The sequence below is a fragment of the Bombina bombina genome, chromosome 2 (genome assembly GCF_027579735.1).
Source record: "Bombina bombina isolate aBomBom1 chromosome 2, aBomBom1.pri, whole genome shotgun sequence".
Lineage (NCBI taxonomy): Eukaryota > Metazoa > Chordata > Amphibia > Anura > Bombinatoridae > Bombina > Bombina bombina.
In genome coordinates this window covers 487,820,866-487,844,726 of record NC_069500.1, presented here as the reverse complement: position 1 = coordinate 487,844,726, position 23,861 = coordinate 487,820,866, and the positions used below count along the sequence as shown (strand labels likewise).

At 39.7% G+C, this 23,861-nt stretch overlaps 2 protein-coding genes across 2 annotated transcripts in view; one reads left to right on the top strand and one right to left on the bottom strand.

The window, feature by feature from the left end:
* Window positions 1-2,284: 2,284 nt before the first annotated feature.
* On the bottom strand, window positions 2,285-10,418 carry LOC128649114 (cytochrome b-c1 complex subunit 9). The gene is made up of 2 exons (XM_053702190.1): window positions 10,244-10,418; window positions 2,285-2,484 (listed from the first exon to the last, which is right to left on the bottom strand). Exons 1-2 carry the CDS (start codon window positions 10,382-10,384, stop codon window positions 2,437-2,439), a joined length of 189 nt encoding a protein of 62 aa, XP_053558165.1. The 5' UTR covers window positions 10,385-10,418; the 3' UTR covers window positions 2,285-2,436.
* Window positions 10,419-10,849: 431 nt separating this feature from the next.
* Window positions 10,850-23,861, top strand: part of ZMAT5 (zinc finger matrin-type 5) — a 29,891-nt gene continuing 16,879 nt past the window's right edge. Inside the window, exons 1-3 of the mRNA XM_053702189.1 lie at window positions 10,850-10,926; window positions 19,293-19,474; window positions 19,869-19,931. Of these exons, the coding sequence (XP_053558164.1) occupies window positions 19,348-19,474; window positions 19,869-19,931 (190 nt within the window). The 5' untranslated portion in view covers window positions 10,850-10,926; window positions 19,293-19,347. The remainder of the gene's footprint in view (window positions 10,927-19,292; window positions 19,475-19,868; window positions 19,932-23,861) is intronic.

Below are 23,861 nucleotides of genomic sequence, written 5' to 3'. Positions count from 1 at the left end.
CTTATTGCCTCCGAGGGCTAGGACTGCTGTTAAGAGTCCTTCGTGCAGGGGTAAAAATCAGCCTGGGAGCAGTAGCGGGGTGTCAGGCCGCCTGCCAAGCAAGATTTAGGCACGGCGGCAAGCTGAAAAGTGGCTAGGAAAAGCAATTGTGGAGACGATGTTACGGAGCTCCTGTGAATTGCTTCCAGCTAGGTGCCCCGCCCACCTGAAGTCACGAAAGAGTGTTTTCTAATGCTCAGTCATCTCCCGGTCGGCATTGCTCTTTTATGTAACCACCGGGAGATATTGACAAGGGGAAACCCAAGTAAGTTGAGAAGTACATGAGCTGTCTAGAATCGTCTCCCATGAAAGGAGAAAAACATACCTGAATAAAGAGCCCCTTCTCTTTCTCTAAGAGCTGTTATTAACAATTTGAGTTGCCAATTTCTTCTGAGCCCTTTTCTATCTTCTAAGCCCAGGAAGAAGAAAATGGCCACGCGTTCAAGGCCCTACACAACATCGGACCCGAATACATAAACCACTGTGTAAATTTCTACACCCCCGCCAGACAACTACGAACGGCCGACCAAGCACTCGCAGTCATTCCTTGCATCAGCAAATCCACAGTGGGCAGAAGATCCTTCTCCCACATAGCAGCAAAGACATGGAACAGCCTCCCGCTGCACCTCAAACAATCCACCTCCCTTACAAAGCTCAGAAAGGACCTCAAAACCTGGCTCTTCGACTGAACGCCCATACCCTCCTATCTGCTTTCCCTTAGTGCCTTGAGACCCTCACGGGTGATTAGTTTGTGCTCTATAAGTACCCGATAGATAGCACTTACCTCACCATCTGCCGACAGCAAAGGCAGCTCCCAGGCGTGTGAAGTCCTACTGATCAGTAGTGATTACGGCGTGTAGCCGAAACGCGTATACTGCATTCTACCTTGTGCCTTTAGCCTCCTGGATTTTAAATTTTAACAATAAAAGTTTAAGTTTTACTTGGGGCTTTTGCTTCTATCCTTTCAGGCTCGTTTTAAATCCTACTGCTCACATGGACCTGAGGATAACAAGGAACACACTGAGTAAGATCTCTCAGATTTTTCCCCGAATAGGGCAGCAACAGTATATGGGAGGCACAGTGAGAATTATGTCCCACAAGTTCCCATTGCTTTAAAGCCACCAAATGCACTACTGTAGAGACTGATCTGGTCTAGGCTACACCTTAGCACAAAGTAGCACTCTTTGGGAGGGAAGGGAGGAGGCGTAATCCCACAAGGATGAAATCCGTGGACTCATCAAGTCTTTAGTTACTCTGATATAAATATGTATAGTTTAGAGAAGGGAAAGAGGTGACATAGAAACCTTCAAATATATGAAGTGACAAAGCAGAAGCTAAAAGCATTTGACAAAAAAGGTGTGAATCCTAAATTAGAGGGTAGAAGATTCAGAAGTTGCTTTTTTTTTTTTTTTTTTTAGAGAAATTGTGGTAGATTCATGGACTAAACTTTCAATATAAGTGTTAAAGTGATGGTAAACTCTCCCCTTTTTAAAATCAGATCTGGAATGTAATCGCTATTTTAGATGGGGTTTTATTAATCATGTGTAATGAAGATGCGCTATAACAGTTATTAATATAGATATGAAATTCAAATACCCCACGTTACACCACCCACTTCAAAAGTCAATTTTCCTGTCAGCTAAATTATTGAATTACTCTCCAATCAATGCTCTAGCTACAACAAAAGTGCCATATGGGGAGAGCGCTGATTGGACAACAATTCAATCTGTTAGCTCACAGAAAATTTTACTTTTGAAGTGGGCGGAGGAGCATGCAGTATTTGAATTTCATATCTATATTAAAAAGCATGTTATACTGCATCTTCATTACAGCTAATGAATTAAACTCCATCTAAAAAAGCGCTTACATTCCAGATCTGATTTTAAAAAGGGGAGAGTTTACCATCACTTTAAACACAGGGACAAAAAAACAAAAACGAAAAAACCCATGAGAAATGCATAAGGCTATCCTAAGAAAACAGTAACATGCAATATAGGAAGACTTGATGGGCCTTTTGGTTCTTATCTACTGCAAAATTCTATGTTTCTATTGATTTACAATATCCCATTAATAAAACATTTCAGTGGGATTTTGAAGCTATTATGAAGCATAAAGACCATCAACAACCCCAGTGTTTTAATTATTCTCTTATAAATCTCACACACAATATATACACACACATTTCCAGTCAACAAAATCAGGAAAGATCACAATCACTTGTATATGACAGCAAATTTAAACACTGTTGTAATCAAAAACAGATGGACTTTTATTAGACATAGATAACCATTAAGCCATCATAAATACAAGTCCCATTTCTCAGAAAGAATTGTCCAGTCTGTATATGTCATTGTATGCTGCCAGCCACAGTTGTCTGAATGTTCAACTCCGGATGTTTTAATCTTCTTTCACCTCATACTGGTGCTTGATGTGTTTCCATAGTTTCTAAAAAAAAATAAAAAAAAAAATATGACATTGCAATATCAATTACATACTTTGTGAATCAGTAAATTTAAAGAAAAAAATATGCAAGCAGGGGTTGATAAATTTACTAAAAATTAAGGAGCCACACAAAAAATGTGCGTCATCCATGCAATTTCTACACAATTACTAAAAGAGATATCAAATTAAAAAATGTAGGAGCCGAAGAAAGGGGGAGATATATTCTGACACCAGGTCACCACAAGGACTAGAAATAATGCCCAGGAAACAACTTCCATACTTACGACTACTACAGCAGCTTGGCGAGTGCATTGCATTATTCTGTTTAAACAGAAGCTACAGTATTGATCGGAGGTGCTTAAAATGCTTTTTAAACAAAAAGGATTGGAGAGTGGGTGTACACAGCCCAAGCTGCTCAATTCTATGACCACACATACAGTACAAGGAACCCCCAAAATGCTTCACAGCTGCTGGGCAGGGTTTAAAGGGACACTGAATCTAATTTTTTTTCTTTCACGAGTCAGCTAGAGCATGACATTTATTCCTATTATCAATTTTTCTTCGTTATCTTGCTATCTTCATCTTTTAGGAATGTAAATCTTAGCAGCCAGCCCATTTTAGGTTCAGCACCATGGATAGCGCTTGCTTAATGGAGGCTTACATTTACCCACCAATAAGCAAGCATAACCCAGGTTCAACAAAAAATGGGCCGGGTCCTATGCATCACATTCCTGCTTTTTAAATAAAGATAGCAAGAGAACGAAGAAAAATTAATAGGAGTAAATTAGAAAGTTTCTTAAAATTGCATGCTCTATCTGAATCATGATGGAAACAATTTGGGTTTAGTGTCCCTATAAGCGTAGGGCTTCTCCTTGTTCTCTGATTTACGGGTAGATATACACATTGTATACATACCAGTGGAAAAGGGGGCAACATTTAAAGAGGTAACAATCTTGATATACTAGGCCTTAAAGGGACATGAAACCCAAATATTTTCTCTCATGATTCAGATAGAGAATACAATTTTAAACAACTTTCCAATTTACTTCTATTTCATTTACTTCCTTTTCTTGTTATCCTTTGCTAAAAGGTTCATCTATGCAAGCTCAGGAGCAGCAAAAAACCTAGGTTCTAGCCGTTTAATGGTGGCTGCGCACATATACATAAAATACTACTACTACTAATTATATTAGTATTATTGCTATTTACAATTTGCAAATAAAATGGCTTTGGCTGTTCATTGTTAAAATCTCGTTCCAATATTTAGTGAGGGAAGGTGATATTAAATAACTGATGTGTCGCTGATCTAAATTTGCTAGCATAACCCCTTGGTTGTAAGAGGAATGTGCATACCATTTATCCCCTTCTGACAAACCGACCACCACAATAACCAAAATACTGCCAACCTAACACTAACAGTGTCTTAGGGCGAGTTTAGAACATGTATTGGCATCAGTTTTTTTCTTCTTTTCAGAGAAGCATTTATAAAAAAAAAAAAAGCTTATTGCAGTAATGCCAAAAGAACCTGAAATGTACTGGAAATGTAGCCTTTACACTCAGTCAGTGAACAAACTTTAAAAAATAAATTAACTTTTAAAGTAAGATACATAGACACACAAATGTATAGATTATATTAACACTGAGGGTGAGGGGACAGGAATGAAACATTTGTAAAGGAGAGGAGTTTTGGTTACACTGAACTGGAGAAATACTTTATTATCAGATAAAAATGACTGGAGAATTGAATTGTGGCCCCAGAGCAGCTTTGGCTAGGGACATGGAAGGAGTAAATTAATTTAACGATTTCCTCCCAGTAAGTGCTATAGTACAAACAAAAATCTGCTTAATCTGTACTGACCGGAAATTCAGGGGTAGAATTTTTTTTATTTTCTACTTAGAAGCAACCCTGTGGGTGTGACTTCACAAAACGAGGGTCTATTTTGGCAGCTTAAATTCAGCTAGCTGGAAAAGAGTGCAAAGCTGCAGCCTTCCATTCACTGGGATGTGTGTGCTATGAGGCTGTGTATAAGTGTATCCCTCAAGTAGCTCTGGGTCACTCTCCCGGCTGCTTGTTGACTTTGCTGCCTGAGCTATAAAGCCTTTAGCCGGTGCTTGCAAACGAGCTTGATTTCCATACTGAGAGACTAAATGATTGCACATCTGCATCCTCTCCATGTCTTTCTCCAGTCTTATGGCTCAGGCAGCAAATAATTGATGCAGTGCTTAAAACTGAGGCGGCCCCCCTCTCTACTGAAGCCCGTGCCCAGGCTGTAAACATTTGTGCGCTAGCTTCTTTTCCTGCTCTCACTCAGCCCTCTTAAGTTCTCACACTAAAACCACATGCCCTGCGCCCAGAACTGCATGTCCTGTGTGTCGGGATATAGGAAACGCGCATCCCTGCACTTACCTCAGTCGCAGAAGCCGTTCTGGCGGCTAAATGTAACAATAATGATATTGCATCTAAAAAAGTATCAATTTCAGGAGCAGAGCAGCCCTTAGCCAATAATTTCAAAGTACTGCATATACTGCACTAAAAATGTGCCAGTTGTCCATTTGAAAGCACTGCACTGGCCAGAAAAAAAAATAAAAAAAAAATAATCCTGTTAAAGAATATTCTCTGCTTAACAGACCTGGCCGTTCTTTCTGCAGGCAGGCTCCACTTTCTGCGATAATATCACAGACTGCACTATGTTCTGCTTTAACAGTAGAGGTAATGGAATAAGAGTATATCGTTGATCTGAATAAGGGAGGTAGGAGATGAATCTCTAAGACCGATAACAGAGAACCTATGAAATAGACCTCCCTTGAGGAAAACCATTGCATTCAATAGGTTATACTCCCTTCACATCCCTGACATTCACTGTACTCAGAGGAATCGGGCTTCAAAATGCTGAGAAGCGCATGTCAACGTAGAAATCTTAGCACAAACTTACTTCACCACCTCCATAGGAGGAAGAGTTTGTAAAACTGAATTGTGGGTGTGATGAGGGGTGTATTTATAGGCATTTTGTGGTTTTGGAAACTTTGCCCCTCCTGGTAGGATTGTATATCCCATTCGTCACTAGCTCATGGACTCTTGCCAATTACATGAAAGAAATAAAGATGTGTTGTCCTATGAAAAGATTTTGTTGAAGAGGTTAGTATTCTGAAGACAGTGTACAACGCATCAGGTCTGTCTCTTGTTGTTAAAAAAAAAAAAAGCCATTGGACTACCAATGCGGGTTCTGGACAAGCAAGGATCAAGTTGTCACTGTGAATAATGGAGTGATTTAACCTATTAAAAACTGTACACTGCTATCTCATGTGTGCCTAAAATTTTAGGACATCAAAATTTCTGGACATGCTCTTGATTTTAAACAATCTGAAATAATCAAAAATGAAAATCAGGGAGTCAAAGTTCTAGCAGCAGTCTGCAAAGCCATAGATACTAAAACCATGCAATCAAGTGATTAAAGGGACACTAAACCCAAATTTTCTCTTTTACGATTCGGATAGAGCATGCAATTTTAAGCAACTTTCTAATTTACTCCTATTATTTTTTCTTTGTTCTATTGGTATCTAAAAGCAGGAATGAAAGCTTAGGAACCAGCCCTTTTTAGGTTCAGCACCTGGGTACTGCTTGCCGATTGGTGGCTAAATGTAGCCACCAATCAACAAGGGCTATCCAGGATGCTAAACCAAAAATGGCCCAGCTGCTAAACGTTCACTCCTGCTTTCTCAAATAAAGATACCAAAAGAACGAAGAAAAAATTAATAGGAGTAAATTAGAAAGTTGCTTAAAATTGCATGCTCTAGCCAAATCATAAAAAATAAAAAAAAATTGGGTTAAGTATCCCTTTCAATCAACACCTCAAACATAACATTTTAAGTGTGGCTTATTTATTAAAATGTCCATTATTCAGGTTTTATCTTGTGCCCAAATTTGTATATCAAAATTTGACTGAGATCTCACTATTCACCTTGCAAGCAACGTATAGGGCAAAATTTGCCTAAAGAGAAAAATGTGCCTAGAGTCGTGATTATTTCTGCAGCAGTTTGCAATGTGTTAAGTCAAAAATGTTGCCAGTATTTATCAAATTTTTCAGGCAAAAGTTTTTTGCAATGTCAAGCGAAAGGCTGATTTCGTTTTTTTGCAAAAATATTGTTTTTCACTTTATTAATCTTAGCTTTTTCCACCGGTAAATGATTTTATCCTATTATAATAGAATAAATTAATCACGTGATTGTAAGAACGTTATTTCTTATATATTAGTTATTTTTATTTTGCCCCTTTTTTTGCAATCTTTCATTGAAGAAGGCTGCCGTTTATAGTAGCTAAAAAAGCGTCACTCGGGTCAAATTAAATTTTCATGATTCAGATACAGCATGTAATTTTAAACAACTTTCCGATTTACTGAGACAGACTATACGTATATGCATTTGTGATTGGCTGATTGCCATCACATGGTACAGGGGGGAGTGGAAATATACATAACTAAAATTTGTTAGAAAAAAAAAAAATCTACTACGCATATGAAATTCCGAGTGAATGCTATTGTATTGTCTTGTTATCTTGCATTTGTTGATTATGCAAATGTACTGTGTTTACTGGTCCTTTAAAGGGACATAATACTCATATGTTAAATCACTTGAAACTGATGCAGTATAACTCTAAAAAGCCAAAAATATCACCTGAGAATCTCTATGTAAAAAAGGAAGCTTTTACCTCACAATTTCCTCAGCTCAGCAGAGTAAATTCTATGTAAAAAGTTACTAAGCTGCAGGTAAAAAAAAAAAAAAAATGAAGAAATGAACAGCAGCCAATCAGCATCAACAGTGCTGAGGTCATGAACTCTTTTACCGTCATCTCATGAGATTTCATTGAAAACTTCCTTAAGATGAATAGGGAAATAAGATGAGTGCACGTAAGCTCGCCCCTTCCGCTGCCCCGGGACAGACATACTAATTTGGAGCTTAGAAGTCCTTTACAATGGGATGTGGCTACTGAGGAATTTTTGAGGTAAAATATCTCTCTTTTTTACATAGATGTTCAGGTGATATTTTCTAGTCAGCTTTTTACAGCTGTGCTGCATCACTTTCAAGTGTTTCAACATTTGGGTATTATGGCCCTTTAAAGGACATTCAAGTCCAAAAAAACTTTCATGATTTAAATAGGGTATGTAATGTTAAACAACTTTTCAATTTACTTTTATCATCAATTTTGCTTTGTTCTCTTGGTATTCTTAGTTGAAAGCTAAACCTAGGAGGTTCATATGCTAATTTCTTAGACCTTGAAGACCGTCTCTAATCTAAATGCATTTTGATAGTTTTTCACCACTAGAGGGCATTAGTTCATGTGTTTCATATAGATAACAGCTCATGCACATGAATTTACCATGGCTACAGCTCTGATTGGTTAAAATGCAAGTCTGTCAAAAGTACTGAAATAAGGGGGCAGTCTGCTGAGGCTTAGATACAAGGTAAAACGTGTATAATTATAACAGAGTTGGTTATGCAAAACTGGTGAATTGGTAATTAAGGGGTTATCTATCTTAAATAATAAAAAAAAAAAAAACACAAATTCTGGTGTTGACTGTCCCTTTAAGGGACACTTAACACCTGCCTGCTAAAATCCTTAAATCTAGCTCCTTCTAATCAATCAAAATCAAGTTTGCATGAATGTCTATGCCAACTTGTCAGCTTACCCCAAACTGTTCAAAATAAGTGTTTTCAATAACAATGGTTTACCTGTGCTCTATGCGTGTATGCATTCCGCCATATTGTGACGTACGTTACACACAAGTACACCAGTCACATGATACGCACATTGTTCTATTATGTATTTGCTGCTTAGAGGAATCACATCTACAGCACACGCTCACTGTGATGCATGCAGCAGCACATGTGATTCTTGCAGAGCACTCCTGACCCTGCAGTGCATAATACTACACTGGAAGATCCTTACCCTTCCAGCCCGAAAGTTAGATTACTCCTTGGGCTCAAAGAGTGACTCCTGCTGCCGGCTAAGTGATTGACATTAGTTTGAACATGCCCTTCAGTACGTAGCATTGCCAGATGGTAGTAACAGGCTGCAGTTGTGGAGTTGGCAAACACTCCCTGGCAGTGACAGACTGGGCTGCCTTTTGTTAGCCGGCAGTAGGAGTCACGCTTTGGGCCAAAGGAGTAATCTAACTTTTGGGCTGGAAGGGTAAGGATCTCCCAGTGCAGTATTATGCACGGCAGGGTCAGGAGTGCTCGGCAACCATTTGATATAACTGGAGCTTGAATTTTCCTATGCAAGGCTTATCCTTTGTTTCCGGACTGATCTCCCCCTCCCCAGAGCTTGCTACTTTCAATTCTTGTTCCTGAAGCCGTGCATTTACTAACTTATGTATTATGTTGAAAATACTTATTACTATTAGTCACATTTGAAAAAATATTGCCGCAAACACTGCAGCACAGTGAGCGTGTGCTGCAGATTTAATTCCTCTAAGCAGCAAATACATAATAGAACTATATGTATACGTGTCATGTGACTGGTGTACCTGTGTGTAACGTACGTCACAATATGGCGGCATGCATACACGCATAGAGCACAGGTAAACCATTGTTATTGAAAACACTCTGAACAATTTGGGTTAAGCTGACAAGTTGGCATAGACATTCATGCTAAATTGATTTTGATTGATTAGCAGGAGCAAGATTTAAAGGGACATGAAACCTAAAGTTTTTCTTTCATGTTTTAGGTAGAACATAAAATTTTCAACAACTTTCAAATTTACGTCAATTATTTGTCTTCCTTCTTTTTTTAAGATTTGCTGAAAGGTTTATCTAGGAAGGCTCAGGAGCAGCAAAGACCCTAAGTTCTAGCTGCTGATTGGTGGTTGCATATAAATACTGATTGTCATTGGCTCACCCATGTGTTCAGTTAGAAACCAGTAGTGCATTGCTGCTCCTTCAACAAAGCATACAAAGAGAATGAAACTAATTTGAAAATAGAAGTAAACTGGAAAGCTGTTTAAAATTGTATGTCCTACCTAAATCATAGAATTTTTTTTTTTGGGATTTCATGTCCCTTTAAGGATTTAAAGCAAGTGTTTAGTGTTCCTTTATCTTTGTTCTTTTGAGTACACATTTAAATTGCACTTTAATTTACTTTTTTTTTTTTATAAAACTATATAGATACTTTCGTCATTTAATTATTCTTCAAGTTCTGCACCTTGTTGTGATCGATTTCTAACCCTAAATACAGCCATTAAAGCAAGAAAAAGAAAAGGTTTCCATTATCCCTCCAAACAATATCGCCCTCGCTTCCACTACCTCACAACCTACAAATTGGTTGATTAAAAGGCGATTACTTCCACCACTTGTCATAAATATGAGAACTGTGAATATATACAGGCACTTAAAATGCCAATAGAGATCAATACAAGAATTGAGCATTGCCAGACAACTTATTCCCCCCCCAGACAAATGTTTGAATTTTCTTATTCTCACTTTGATAAATTTTGCCTATATACTTATTTCCTCCAATCTCGAGAATACATTAGACCTCTGTCACTTTGCCTCCCCATACACCAGCCTAATGTATGCAGGCCTAACAGCACAATGTTATGTATTACTTAAATTGGTTAAAAAAACAACACTTAGCTTGTTTAGATGGCCTGGCCATTAAATTATTTTACGTTCCATCCACCAGAAGGTCACGTTCATGCCACAGGGCTTCATCATTGGCCTATGTCCCTTGACCCACTAATGCCCTTGAACTGATCTCTTTTCTTACCCCTCGGTTGAGGTGATCGAATAAAGCATCAGCGCCTTGGTCAAACGCCCGCTCGAACAACAGAGCACCGAACACTACGGTCAAAGCGAAGGTAGAGGTACGGCGAAAAAGCGCCTGATACAATGTGCTACCGAACGCCATCCTGATCTCGTTTTGGCAGAGACAAGTGGGCAATCCCACCTCTTATATCTGCTCTGTCACGTGACAGGGTGAGGGACTGTCAATGCTGCGTCACGTGATCTGCATTAACCTCTCAAATCCCAAAACTCTGCAGAATTTTTAACTTTGTTGTGCCGAATTTGGATCTATTTTTTTTTTAATTATTCAGTATACATAATACGTACAAATAAATAGTCTATATTCTTTTATCATAATGCAAGAACTAGCTTTTTTAATGTTAGCTCGCTGGTCGGGCGATAGAACTAGATGTGTTTGAATGTTCAAATTGCGTAGTAAAAATTTGAATTAGCCCTCGCTAATTTAGAAAACACATTACAATACTGTATCATTACGCACTGAATATGTGTTCAATCATTTAGCTTGATGCAATTCTAAAGAATAAAATGCCGAATCACATGACTAGTCATACATTTTATACCGCGCATGTGTGGAAATCGTGACGTCACTGTACAGCAACGGGAAGTAGGTGAGATCGACGTACACATGGATCTGTAGCGTATGTGGTGAGCTCAGTGGTCATAATAGCTTGTTTGGGTTGAGTGATTGGCCGCACGTAATGCTGTGAGTTACATTAATTTTGAGTGTATTCAACTGTGTGGGATCTGTGTTTATACTGGGCGTATTGATGTTATTACTTACAGGTAGCGTGTGGCGTTATTTCACAGATATTATTTTTATTTCTGGATGTGTTGATGTTTATTTTGTATGCGTCAAGAAATATGTTCAGCTGGGCCTCTGGTTACCTGCTAACAAGACATTCTGTAAGTGAAGATGTGATTGTGTCGAGGTATGTGGTTGCATTGATGCTCAGGCTGCACAGTATCATTCTATGATTTAGTTGTAGTGTTCTGTTAAAGTGACAGTAAACACCTTGTAATTATGAGACATTTCTGTTTTCTGCTATAGAAATAGCATATCAGCCAAGTCTAAACGTTTTTAAACAAAATAACACCCTTTCACTGCAATTGTTTGTCAATAGCCAAACTCCACCCACAATTTGCCTTATTTGGAGGAGCCAATCTGGGTTTCAGTTTGTTGACTATAAAAGCTCAATTTATCAATCCATTGCGGACAGGGGTGTACATATTCACCCTTAAAGTGAAGGTAAAGTTATTCTAATAGAAATGTCTCTTTATTTTCCTTTTCTAAATTACAAGGTAGTCGCTAGGTTTATTTTTTTTAAAAAACGTTTATTTAACCATATTTACTAACTTTTATTTTAATGTGCCTTACAATCGTAATCCCCTCCCATCCAGCAGTTCCGTGTTTTCAATACATAGACGTATAGAGCGGTCCCACCCGCTCTATACGTCAGAACTACACTTGTGCACATCTATCCTCTGTTAACCGCGCATGCGCACAAAAATTTTTGCTCTCAAAAGCGCATGCGTTAATTACTTGTTACAGTATGCGATGCGGTGGGTGTTTGAAAAACAAATGAAACTCCTAATGCGCATACGCAAAACGAGGACGCGCTCGCTTTGAAGGAGGAGATAGAATCACTTGCGCATCAGCTTGTGACGTCAATTGACGGCCGCCTAACGGCCAGAAAATCAATTGGCTATATAAACAACGTGATCGTTGTTTATAAAAAAAAATATATATAGACGGGTTGTTTTTTGACAAGCGAAATAGCAGCAAATTATACAAGAAAACTAAGGTACTAAATAAAATTCGAAAAAACCATGAATGAACATCATATTAAAATTTAATACTATATCGATTATAACATAGAAGAGAGAGTAAGTTTACCTTCACTTTAACCGCCCGAGTTCTCCTCTGGCAGGCAGCAAGCCGCTGCCAGAATTTAACATTGCATGTGTACGGTCCTTTGCGCTCGCGTGCAACCCCTCCCGCGTGTAGCCAGTCGGACGAGACCAGGTACACATCCCTGTCTGGGGTTAACTGCATGTGGCTCAGGTGACAGCACAGCTTCTTTTGAGTGCCACTGAGCACCCAGGGCTGAGTGTGTGTGTATATGTGTATTTTTATATATATATATATATATATATATATATATATATATATATATATATATAGTTCCTTGAGGGGAAAGCACAATCTCACCACTTGTTTAAATGCCACGGTGCTCTGCTGTAAATAATCCACAACTTCCACAAAATGCAGGCACTCACTGGTCTTAGTAAAATATAACAATTTATTTAGAAATCGTTAAAAAGACATAACGTTTCGGCACCAATATGTGCCTTTGTCAAATGTCAGCATGTAACCAAACGAATATGCAGCACACTTAAAATCAATATGACACACATTTAAAATCATACCCCTTTTAAAGATGTGAGCAAACTAATTACCGCCATGCCTCCACTCGCGTCTTCCCATCCATGGCAATGACGTCACGTACGCACGCTGCGTGCCTAGCGTGATGACGCATGGCACGGCGTTGCCATAGCGACGTCGGATAGCCACACGCGTCAGAGTAGGGAGTGACTTAATCACGCATACAGATTACTATCAGGGACGTCTGTGTGTACTTGTTGCTAATAGCAACCAAAACAATCCACAATATGTATAGCGTGTTTAATATTTTGACATAGCGGTTTACAGACATAACATTAATGATGTTAGAAACGTATTATTAAATGGCATATTAGAACATAGTCTGTTAGATGATAGATCCAAATGTGTAATTTCTATATGCGGAAAAACTGTCAAGCTCAGAAAAAGGAGGCCAATCTGAGGGCCATCCTTAAAGAATGGGCACGAAATGCCAGACTAGACAGTAAAGGCAAGAGCATAAAAGAAACATAGCACCTTGTCAATGCAATACATGATACATATTACAGATGAAAATAAGCGAAAACTGTCACTATTAACTGTATCATTATTACATTTGTAACCCCTGGTGCAGGTCATTAGTAGATGTATTAAGCAACATAATTATCTAAATACATTGTAGCATCATGCCACCCTGGGGTACAGATAGAAACTTTTTAGTGAGTAGTGAGCTATCATTTAGATATGTCCAGGGCAATAACTCTTCAGTGTGGTATTAATAGAATGGACTAAAGTCCAGTGAGGTGTTGAGGCCTTTAGGGACCAATGTGTCCAACCTGTGGATCCATCTGCTTTCAAGTTGGAGCAGTCTATTAGCCCTATCACCCCCTCTTGGCATGGGGGGGACGTGGTCAATTAACATGGACCTAATACTTGACACAGAGTGTTTCAATGCCACACAGTGGCGTGCCACTGGCTGATCTGATTCGCCAGATTTCAATGCAGCACGAATTGCACACCGATGGTTCGCCATCCTATCACGGAAGGGGGTAATAGTCTTACCCACATATACACTGGAACAAGGGCAAATCAGTATGTATATTACATAGTTACTCATGCAACTCAGACGATGGTTTATCTTGTACCTCTTCTTGAATGTGGGTGCTGGAACGAATTACCCCGAGTCATGCTATTACATGTAGTGCAATTACCACAGGGAAAACACCCCATTTTAGAGGTTTTAAGCCATGATTCCTTATGATAGTGTTTAATAGGATCCGATTTTACTAAATGGTCCCTGAGGTTTTTGGCTCTGCGATAGACCAATCTCGGAGGTGGCATGTTCCGAAAAGGTAGCGTTGGATCAGTCTCCACGACCGGCCAGTGTTTACGCACTGCTCCTGTCAACTTTTCATTACCAGGTGTATAGGTGGTAACCAGGTTGAGCTGTTCGTGTTTAGCTTTGCTCTGTTCTTTGGGGCCATCCATACATAGCCTCTCTTGTGTTTTAATAATTTCAGCCCTGGCATACCCTCTGTTACTCAATTTTTTGCCCATCTCCTCCAACTGAGTGGTACGTAGTGATAGCTCACTATTGTTTCTCAGGACTCTGGTGAGCTGGGAAGTGATGACACCTTGTTTTTGGTGTGCAGGGTGGAAGCTTCTGGCATCTAATAAAGAGTTGCGGTCCGTGGGTTTAGTGTACAAGGATGTACCAAACCGCAATTTGCCTGATTCATCCACCTTGAACACATTCAAATCAAGAAAATGTACACAACTTAAATCATATTCAAGCTTAAAACGTATAGGAGACTCCATGCCCCAAGGCAGAACATGCAGTGATCTGAGATGTCATCGCAGAAAATGCAGTATGTCTGCAGAAAGAACAGGGCACATGCAGGAATTATTACTGCTTAAACTTTGCAGCACTGCTCCACATCAGGCTGTTCTCTTCAAAAAGAGCTTTGCTCTGGCAGCACTGTGTAAGTTTTTCCTTAACACAGCGCATCCACAGCAAAGTGCTGTTTAAAGTGAAGTCAAATATGCAGTATTGAATGGCTCTGCAGTGTTGACTGGCTCTCAGCCCCCTAACTTTTCCCAGTCTGCAAAGGTGTGTTTTCTGAATGACATTCTTATGAGCAATGCACCTTTTTTATTACTACATTTCTATGCTAGATCAAAAGAAAAGGAAACACATTTATTCAAGAGACATTTTACAATTATTATTTTTTTGTCTGCGGCTAATTTGCAATCCGATTTTCAACTGCTGCAATATATTATAAAACTTTTACAATTGCTTTATTCTCCAGTTAATCAACACATTGCAACTGAATTGGTGCTTTAGTGTTACTGCCTAATTTAAAATGAATTTTATTTTAAAATAACATGCAGAAAATGTTTCCATTAAAAAAATCTCATTGCAGAAAGTGTAAAAAAGGTCTGCCTCTGGGACTCCATGAGGTTCAAACGTGTCACCCACTCACGCAAAGATGCTTCACTACCCCTCCAGATGAGGAACACGTCATCAATATAGCGTGTATAATATTTCACCTTGGGGTTCTCAAAGGGCTTCATGAGCTCATGCTCATACCATGCCATAAAAATATTAGCGTAAGTGGGTGCCACGTTCGAACCCATGGCAGTCCCTGAAATTTGTAAATAATAACTTTCCTCGAACTTAAAGTAATTTTTATCCAGACAAAATGATAACAGTGTGCAAAGGAATTCAATGGATGGTCCAAGGTAATTAACATTACCTGTCACCATGGACCTGACAGCCTCCACCCCATCCGCATGGGGAATCACCGTGTAGAGGCTGTCAACATCCATGGTGACCAGGATGTCATCCTGTTGAAGATCAGAGTAATCTTTCAGGATTTTCAGAAGACTCGGTGAGTCCTGCAAATAAGCATCTGTATTCTTAACCACACTCTGAAGATGTGAGTCTATGTAGATGGCTATATTGGTAAGTACAGACCCCCGGGCAGATACAATAGGCCTGCCCGGTGGGTTCACCAAGGTCTTATGGACCTTTTGGAAGAAGGTATAATGCAGGCACAACCGGATAGTCAGTGGTAAGAAATGCATATTCCTTTTCACTCAGATGGCCAGCCATAAGGCCATTTTGGAGGAAGGAATCGATGATAGACTTGTAGGTAGATGTAGGGTTACTTTTTAATTTGACATAAGTATTTACATCGGCCAGTTGTCTAAGAGCCTCCTGTCGGTAATCAGTGTAATCAAGAATAACTATAGACCCCCCCTTATCCGCAGGGCGGATAATCATTGAGGTGTCATTACCTAATTCAGTGAGAGCCTTTTGCTCAGCTAGCGTTAAATTAGAATATAAGCGTGTGGGAGTGTTTTCTGTCAAATTACTGGTCAGTACCCTCGTATAGCTCCTAATTGAAGTGTGTGTGTTAGGAGGCTCAAACGTAGATTTTTTTTTCTTAAAGCCTTCACTCTGTGGGGTCTGTTCTCTGAAATGATCCTTTAGCTTAAGTTGGCGCTGAAATCTGTGAATATCAACTAGTTGTTCAAATTTATCTGATTTTGGGGTAGGAATAAACGACAATCCATGATTAAGCAGAGACCGTTCAGCATTACTGAGTGGTCTACTACTAAGATTGAATATAACATCTATTTCTTGCGAATCTGTTTTAGATTTTGATTTGTGCATCCCCCCCCCCCCCCCCCGCCTGGTTTTACATTTTTTTGCCCTCTTTTGTCTTGGGGCATTGGTGGGGGTTTCGCAGTAGAGCGAGTACTCACCCCTAGAAAATGTTCAGATTGATTGACTTGTGCAGGGGTGTGATCATTACTAGTACTGACCTCAGTACCAGAAGAATCACCCCCACTGCTGTCTACAATACTTAGTGTATTTCTAGATCTAAGATTTCTACGCCGTCTATATGTGCCATCCTCTTTACCATATAGCCATCTATATACCCTCCTTTCTCTATAATCATTCTCAACATTATTGAGTTTCTTATTTTTGAAATTAATCAAATCAGTACGATACTTATTTACAAGGCCATCAAGTTTGGTGACCCACTCCTGGCTAGTGTCATTAGTCAGAATGTGGATGCTCTGCTCTTTGATGGTGTCCAATTCCGCCTTGATTTTTGCCCCTAATCTGGTGACTTCCTCGATCACTAAAAGGATCAAGTCATAAGAGCATTTATTTAATATTGAACACCACCTTTTACAGAACTCCACATTCTGCCTACCCAGGGTCGGTATATTTTTAACACGAAAACCCCTGGGAATTAATTTTTTCCTAAAGTAACTAGAAAGAAAAACAGCGTGTAAATGGTAATCTATTTCTTTTCTACGCAAATTAAGCATTCTATGATAGACATTAATTGGTGTCTCACCACCCAGCTCACTCAGGTCCTCAGGAATAAGAATTCTGTCCGCGTCTTCATCTGTAAATGCTAGAGGATCCGTGTTGAAATCATCATCCAGCTGAGAGTATTCAGGTATGCCAGCAGCCTCAGCCATCATCAGTATAGGGGTAAATGTAAAAACAAAATGATTACTCCAAGAGCATCAACAGGATAGTAAGCGTGTGATACCAAAGCAAAGTCCACTGGATACAGTGTATAGATAATGGGAGTGCTTGATCCCTAATGCCAAAAGTCAATGCACAGTTCCTTGAGGGGAAAGCACAATCTCACCACTTGTTTAAATGCCACGGTGCTCTGCTGTAAATAATCCACAACGTCAGATTGGCCTCCTTCTTTTTCTGAGCTTGACAGTTTTTCCGCATATAGAAATTACACATTTGGATCTATCATCTAACAGACTATGTTCTAATATGCCATTTAATAATACGTTTCTAACATCATTAATGTTATGTCTGTAAACCGCTATGTCAAAATATTAAACACGCTATACATATTGTGGATTGTTTTGGTTGCTATTAGCAACAAGTACACACAGACGTCCCTGATAGTAATCTGTATGCGTGATTAAGTCACTCCCTACTCTGACGCGTGTGGCTATCCGACGTCGCTATGGCAACGCCGTGCCATGCGTCATCACGCTAGGCACGCAGCGTGCGTACGTGACGTCATTGCCATGGATGGGAAGACGCGAGTGGAGGCATGGCGGTAATTAGTTTGCTCACATCTTTAAAAGGGGTATGATTTTAAATGTGTGTCATATTGATTTTAAGTGTGCTGCATATTCGTTTGGTTACATGCTGACATTTGACAAAGGCACATATTGGTGCCGAAACGTTATGTCTTTTTAATGATTTCTAAATAAATTGTTATATTTTACTAAGACCAGTGAGTGCCTGCATTTTGTGGACGTTATATATATATATATATATATATATATATATATATATATATATATATATATATATATATATATATATATATATATATATATATATATATATTAGCAGTAGCCTATTAATGCGAAGAGAATGAGACACCATGTTGGAGAATGGTACTCTCCTCCTTCCAAAATGGGGTCTCATGCCTGTCGGTAGTTTATGGGGAGAAAGCTGTGCAGTAAATCCGGCTCCCATGGTTGCCAAGCCGGATTTACCTCACGGCTATTGGCTAAGAGGTGAAAACGTCACCTCTTATCCAAATTATTTTTTTTTGTTGTGGGCTGCTGTACAAGGTAAAAACGGCGATCGATTGAATCAAATAAAGGAGCTTTCTATATGAAGTATCTTATACTTCATGAATGAAAGTCCCCTTTATTTGTTTCAATAGTAAATCCTAGCGTTTGTAAAACGCTAGGATTTTCTTTTACTAAGCTTTTATAAAGTAATGGGTGCCACCATGTTTGAAATAGTTTTCTGTTTATCTCTGTTCGTGCAAACAAACTGTGGAAACCTTTTTATATAATACTATGTTACACACAAAACCTTGTTTGGACAGACTTTTTTTTTTTTTTTGCCTGTCAGTAATTGTCAACAGCAGGAAAAGTTAGGTTAGGGGAAAACATAAGTTCAAAGATGAAGGCGCCCATTACTTTGTAGAAACTCACTGGAATTTAGAAAAACAACAATTTTTATAGTTAAACTACAGGAACAGGGGACAAACTAAGTAATGAAAGTATATTGCAAAGTTCTTTAACTACAGATAATTAAACATTTTATATTCCAACCTCATAGTGTTTAATATCCCTTTTAAACTCCCTCCTCCTCAGGTAAATAAGCAGTTAACTGTTGCAAGTAATCATTATTTTTACAGAAATCGCCAGCATCTGGACACATATCCACTATTTGTACCAAACATGACTGGTTAACATACTTTGCACAGGGGAAGGACCACGTAGTATAATATTGTGTAGTCTTTTGTTATTTAAGGGTTTTTTGCAGTTATTGGACAGTGATTTACATGATATAGTATGGAAATTGAAGTGTTTAGTGGCATGTGCATACTTTATGTTTTGCTTTTTATGTGAATTTGGATTGTGGCTTTCTCAGGAGGTGCGCTTATTTTATTATTTTTGACATTTGGAAAATATGAAAGTCCTTAAGACTGTATCTAGAGCCTGTTCTGTTTTAACATGTACTGTCAAGTACACCTTTAACTACAATTATTGTAGAGAGAATCCCAATTCTGGCATTTATATACTGAGATTTTTTTTTCCACTACCTTAGGTAATTGCGAGCTAGAGGTGTTTTAAATCTAGAAATGGTGTCTTGAGCAGAGATCATGGGGAGGAGGTATTTTTGTGACTACTGTGACCGATCCTTCCAGGACAACCTTCACAACCGTAAAAAACATCTGAATGGAGTTCAACACCAGAGGAGCAAAAAGGCCTGGTTTGACATATTTAGAGGTGAGCACCCATGGGTGTCTGTTTTGTCTTTCTATAAAAGAAACCAATGTTTTAAGCAGTCCCAGAGGACATAGATGTCTTTTTCAGCGTTTTTCAATTCCAGTCATCAGGGCACAGAAATGGACCAGATTTTCAGGATATCTGAACTAGAGCACAGGTGAAATAGTTAGCCGGTGGATGAAAGCAGGTTAGTAACTATGGTCACTGACAAGCTGATTATTTCATATGTGCTCTGTTTCAGATACCATGAACATTTTGGCTCGTTGGTGTGCCCTGAGAAATGGAGTTAGAAAAAAACCACTGCTCTATTTCGACTAAAGTAGTCAAGTTACTTTTGGTAGTTTTGGGAGAAACTGATCACTGTTCAACTGTAACCATGTTTTTCATTCTTAAGATGCCTCTGAGATATTGGAAGAAGAACAAACCAAAAAGCTGTGCAGGCGCTTCCAGCAGTCTGGTGAGAATTTCCATTCATTATTGGCACATTAAATTAATTTTTGGTTTCTGCTATGTATATTTTAGTAATTAGAGATAGTAAACACAAATATGCTATTGTTTAAAAAGATAGTTAATCCCTTTATTTACCATTCTCCAGTTTTGAATAACCAACACTTATAGAAATATATACTTTTTACCTCTGCAATTACCTTGTATCTAAGCTTCTGCAGACTACCTCCGTATCACAGATCTTTTGACATACTTGCATGCAATTAGTGCTAACTCTTAAATAACTCTATGTCTGTGAGCACAATTTTATTTCTATGAAACACACAAACTAATGCCCTCTAGCTGTGAAAAACTGTCAAATGCTTTCAGATAAGAGGCAGCCTTCAATGTCTTAAAATTAGCATATGAGCCAACCTAGATTTCGTTTTCAACTAAGAATACCAAGAGAACAAAGAACATGTTGATAAAAGTAAATTAGAAAGTTGTTTAAAATGACATGCCCTATCTGAATCATAAAAGTTTAATTTGGACTTTAATATCCCTTTTAAGCACCGCATAGCAAAAGATCTCCATAAAGATTGTTTTTGTGTAAGCATTCATGATTGAGATTGCGCATGCAATGTTAGATCATTTTTCTTTCCAAAGTCAGGGAGAGTCCACAACTTCATTCTTTACTGTTTGGAAATACAACACCTGGCCACCAGGAGGAGGCAAAGACACCCCAGTAAGAGTATTGATGAACCTTAGAGTCTGGAGATGCAGCGAAGGTTTTTCTGCGAATCGATCCAGACTATCTAACAGCTCCTGGGTAATAAGTGTTAACGAGTTACACTGCTTGCCTTTTACACTCAGGTCCCTATCGGAACACCGCGGCAAGGCTTTCACACTTGAGAGGCTGTATCTGTTCCACAGCATAAATCCTGGAGGGTAAGTCCGCTTTATTTTGATTTAGCAGGGACGTCTATTATTAAGGGTCACAGTGTGACTCCTCATAACCTCTATAGGATCAGGGGTAATATCTCATTAGTTAGATTATTTTGGAACAGTTTGGGGAATTTATGTACTGCTTTGTTCCCTAAGGAACACTTGTGAAGGTTTGGGCTCAATTAGACGGGGTACTTTCGGCAATGGAACTTTCTCACACAGGTTTCACTTTAATTTTTGTGACGTTGTGCAGCTTCTAATAGCTTTGCACGCTTTCCTCATAGCAGGGGAGGTCCTTACTTGCGCACCATGTGATCGGGTGTGGCTAACTTAGTTTCCATTACGATCCTGCTGAAGGAACTCTGGCAGTTCTACGAAGAGCGTTTTCTTAGTTTGTCTGGGTCTAGGAGGTGGTGAGTGCCCCAGCCACTGGGGTTATAAAGGTGCCTCTTTATTATTAAAACCGTTTTTGTTTGACTGTTTATTTACTGTGGGATTGCATCTCCAGCAATGGAGGACTCTGTGATTAACTCTTTAGAGGGTGCTGTACCTTCTATATTAATTGATAATACATGTTTATATTGTGAGGAGGCTGTGGTTGGTCCACCTATTCAATTTTGTTCCACTTGCCTGGGTACCGTTCTAAAGTCTAAGAAGGGAGCTAAATCTGTTAACCCCTCTAGCATAATTATTCCTTTGAGCCGTCAACCTCTCAGGACTCCTTGGTCCGGGAGATGCCTACCCTATCCCCTCAAACCGCTTCACATGCAGTTCCCCTGCGGCACGACTATTGCTCCGGCTGGAGGGGGCTTTTTTTTCTGCAGACTTTACCACACAGTTACAATCTGCTGTGTCCATGGCCCTGAGTGCCTTACCGATCTCTGGGAAACGCAAGAGAAAGGTTAAACATAGTTCTACTGAGCTGGATACATCTAATTTCCAATCAGATTTAGCCACTATATCTCAACTGTCAAAGGATGAGTTAACCTCTGTAGCGTCAGAGGGTGAACTTTCGGAGTTGGAGACTTCAATTACTAAACCGCCTCCTTCTGAGGAGCCCTCCTTCAGATTTAAGATTGAACACCTGCATTTTTTACTAAAGGAGGTTTTGTCTGCGCTAGAGGTTCCGAATCAAAACTTCCTGAGGAACCTAAATTTCCTAAGTTAGACATGGTCTACAAAGACGAGAAGGCCCCGCAGACTTTCCCTGTTCCAGTTTGCATGGCGAACATTAACGGTAGCGATTTGGAAAAGGATTGGAACTCCCTTTTCCCCTTCAACTTTTAAGACGTTATTCCTGGTTCCTGACTCTCAGCTAGAGCTGTGGGGTTCCATCCCTAAGGTGGATAGAGCTATTTCAACGCTAGCTAAGCGTACCACTATCCCTTTGGAGGATAGCTCTTCCTTTAGGGAACCTATGGACAAGAAGTTGGAAAGTTACCCGAGAAGAATGTTCCAACACACAGGGTTTTTATTCCAGCCGGCTGCAGCGGCAGCCACCTACTGGTGTCATACTCGGTCATAACTTATCGAGGTGGAATCTCCCCTCGAGGATATTCAGGAAAGGATTAAGGCTTTGAGGATAACTAACTCCTTTATCTGTGATGCAAATATGCAGATTGTCCGTCTGTACGCAAAGGCTTTGCGGTCCTGGCTCGCAGGGCTCTTGTTGAAATCTTGGTCCGCGAATATGGTTTCTAAATCCAGACTCCTTTCATAACCATTCAAGTGGAAGGTTCTATTTGGTCCAGGTCTGAACTCTATAATTTCTACTGTTACTGGGGGCAAGGTGCTTTTCCTTCCACTGGATAAGAACAACAGACCTAATTTTCATTTCTTTCGTTCGGGCAAGTCCCAGAGAACCCAATCATCCTCCAAGCCCGAGCAGCCCAAGAGTTCCTGGAACAAGTCCAAACAGCATAAGAAGCCCTCAGATAAAAAAAAATCTGCATGAAGAGGTGGCCCCTGATCCGGGATCGGATTGAGTAGGGGATCGTTTTTCTCAGACTCCTGGTTTCAGGATGTTCAGGATCCTTGGGCGCTAGAGGTTGTATCTCAAGGATACAGGATAGGATTCAAATCTCATCCACCCAGGGGCAGATTCCTCCTCTCCAGACTGTCTTCAAGACCAGAGAAGAGGACAGCTTTTTTAGATTGCGTACGGAACCTAGTCTCATTAGGAGTAATCATCCCGGTACCTGCATCAGAAAGAGGTCTAGGGTTCTATTGAAACCTCTTTGTGGTTCCTAAAAAGGAAGGAACTTTTCGTCCAATTCTGGACTTGAAGTGCCTAAACAAATTTCTAAGTGTCTCTTCCTTCAAGATGGTGACTATCAGATCGATCCTTCCCCTGGTTCAGGAAGGACAATTCATGACTACCATCGATCTGAAGGATGCATACCTTCATGTTCAGATCCACAAGGATCATTTTCAGTTCCTGGGGTTTGCCTTTCTAGATCAGCACTTCCAGTTCATAACACTTCTGTTTGGCTTAGCTACTGCACCCAGGATATTTACAAAGATTCTGGGTGCTCTTCTAGCTGTGGCCGGAACTCAGGGTATTGCAGCAGCACCTTCCTTGACGATATCTTGGTACAGGCACCATCTTTTTGTCTGGCAAGGGAACACTGAATTTCTTCTGAGTCTTCTTCAGTCACATAGATGGAAGATAAACTTGGAAAAGAGTTGGCTACAGTGGGTCTTGCCCTCCAGGCCTCCTTAAGACCTTCGGTGACCCAGTGCATGGAGGTAATTGGACTCATGGTGTCTTGTATGGACATTATTCCTTTTGCCAGATTCCATCTCAGATCTTTACAACTATGCATGCTGAGACAATGGAACGGTGACCATTCAGACCTGTCCCAATGGATCGTTATGGACAGCCTGTCGAGAGACTCGCTTTCTTGGTGGCTCTGTCAAGATCACCTTTCTCTAGGCACATGCTTCTTGAGACTGTCCTGGGAGATTGTGACTATGGACGCCAGTCTTTCTTGATGTGGAGCCGTTTGGGGTACCA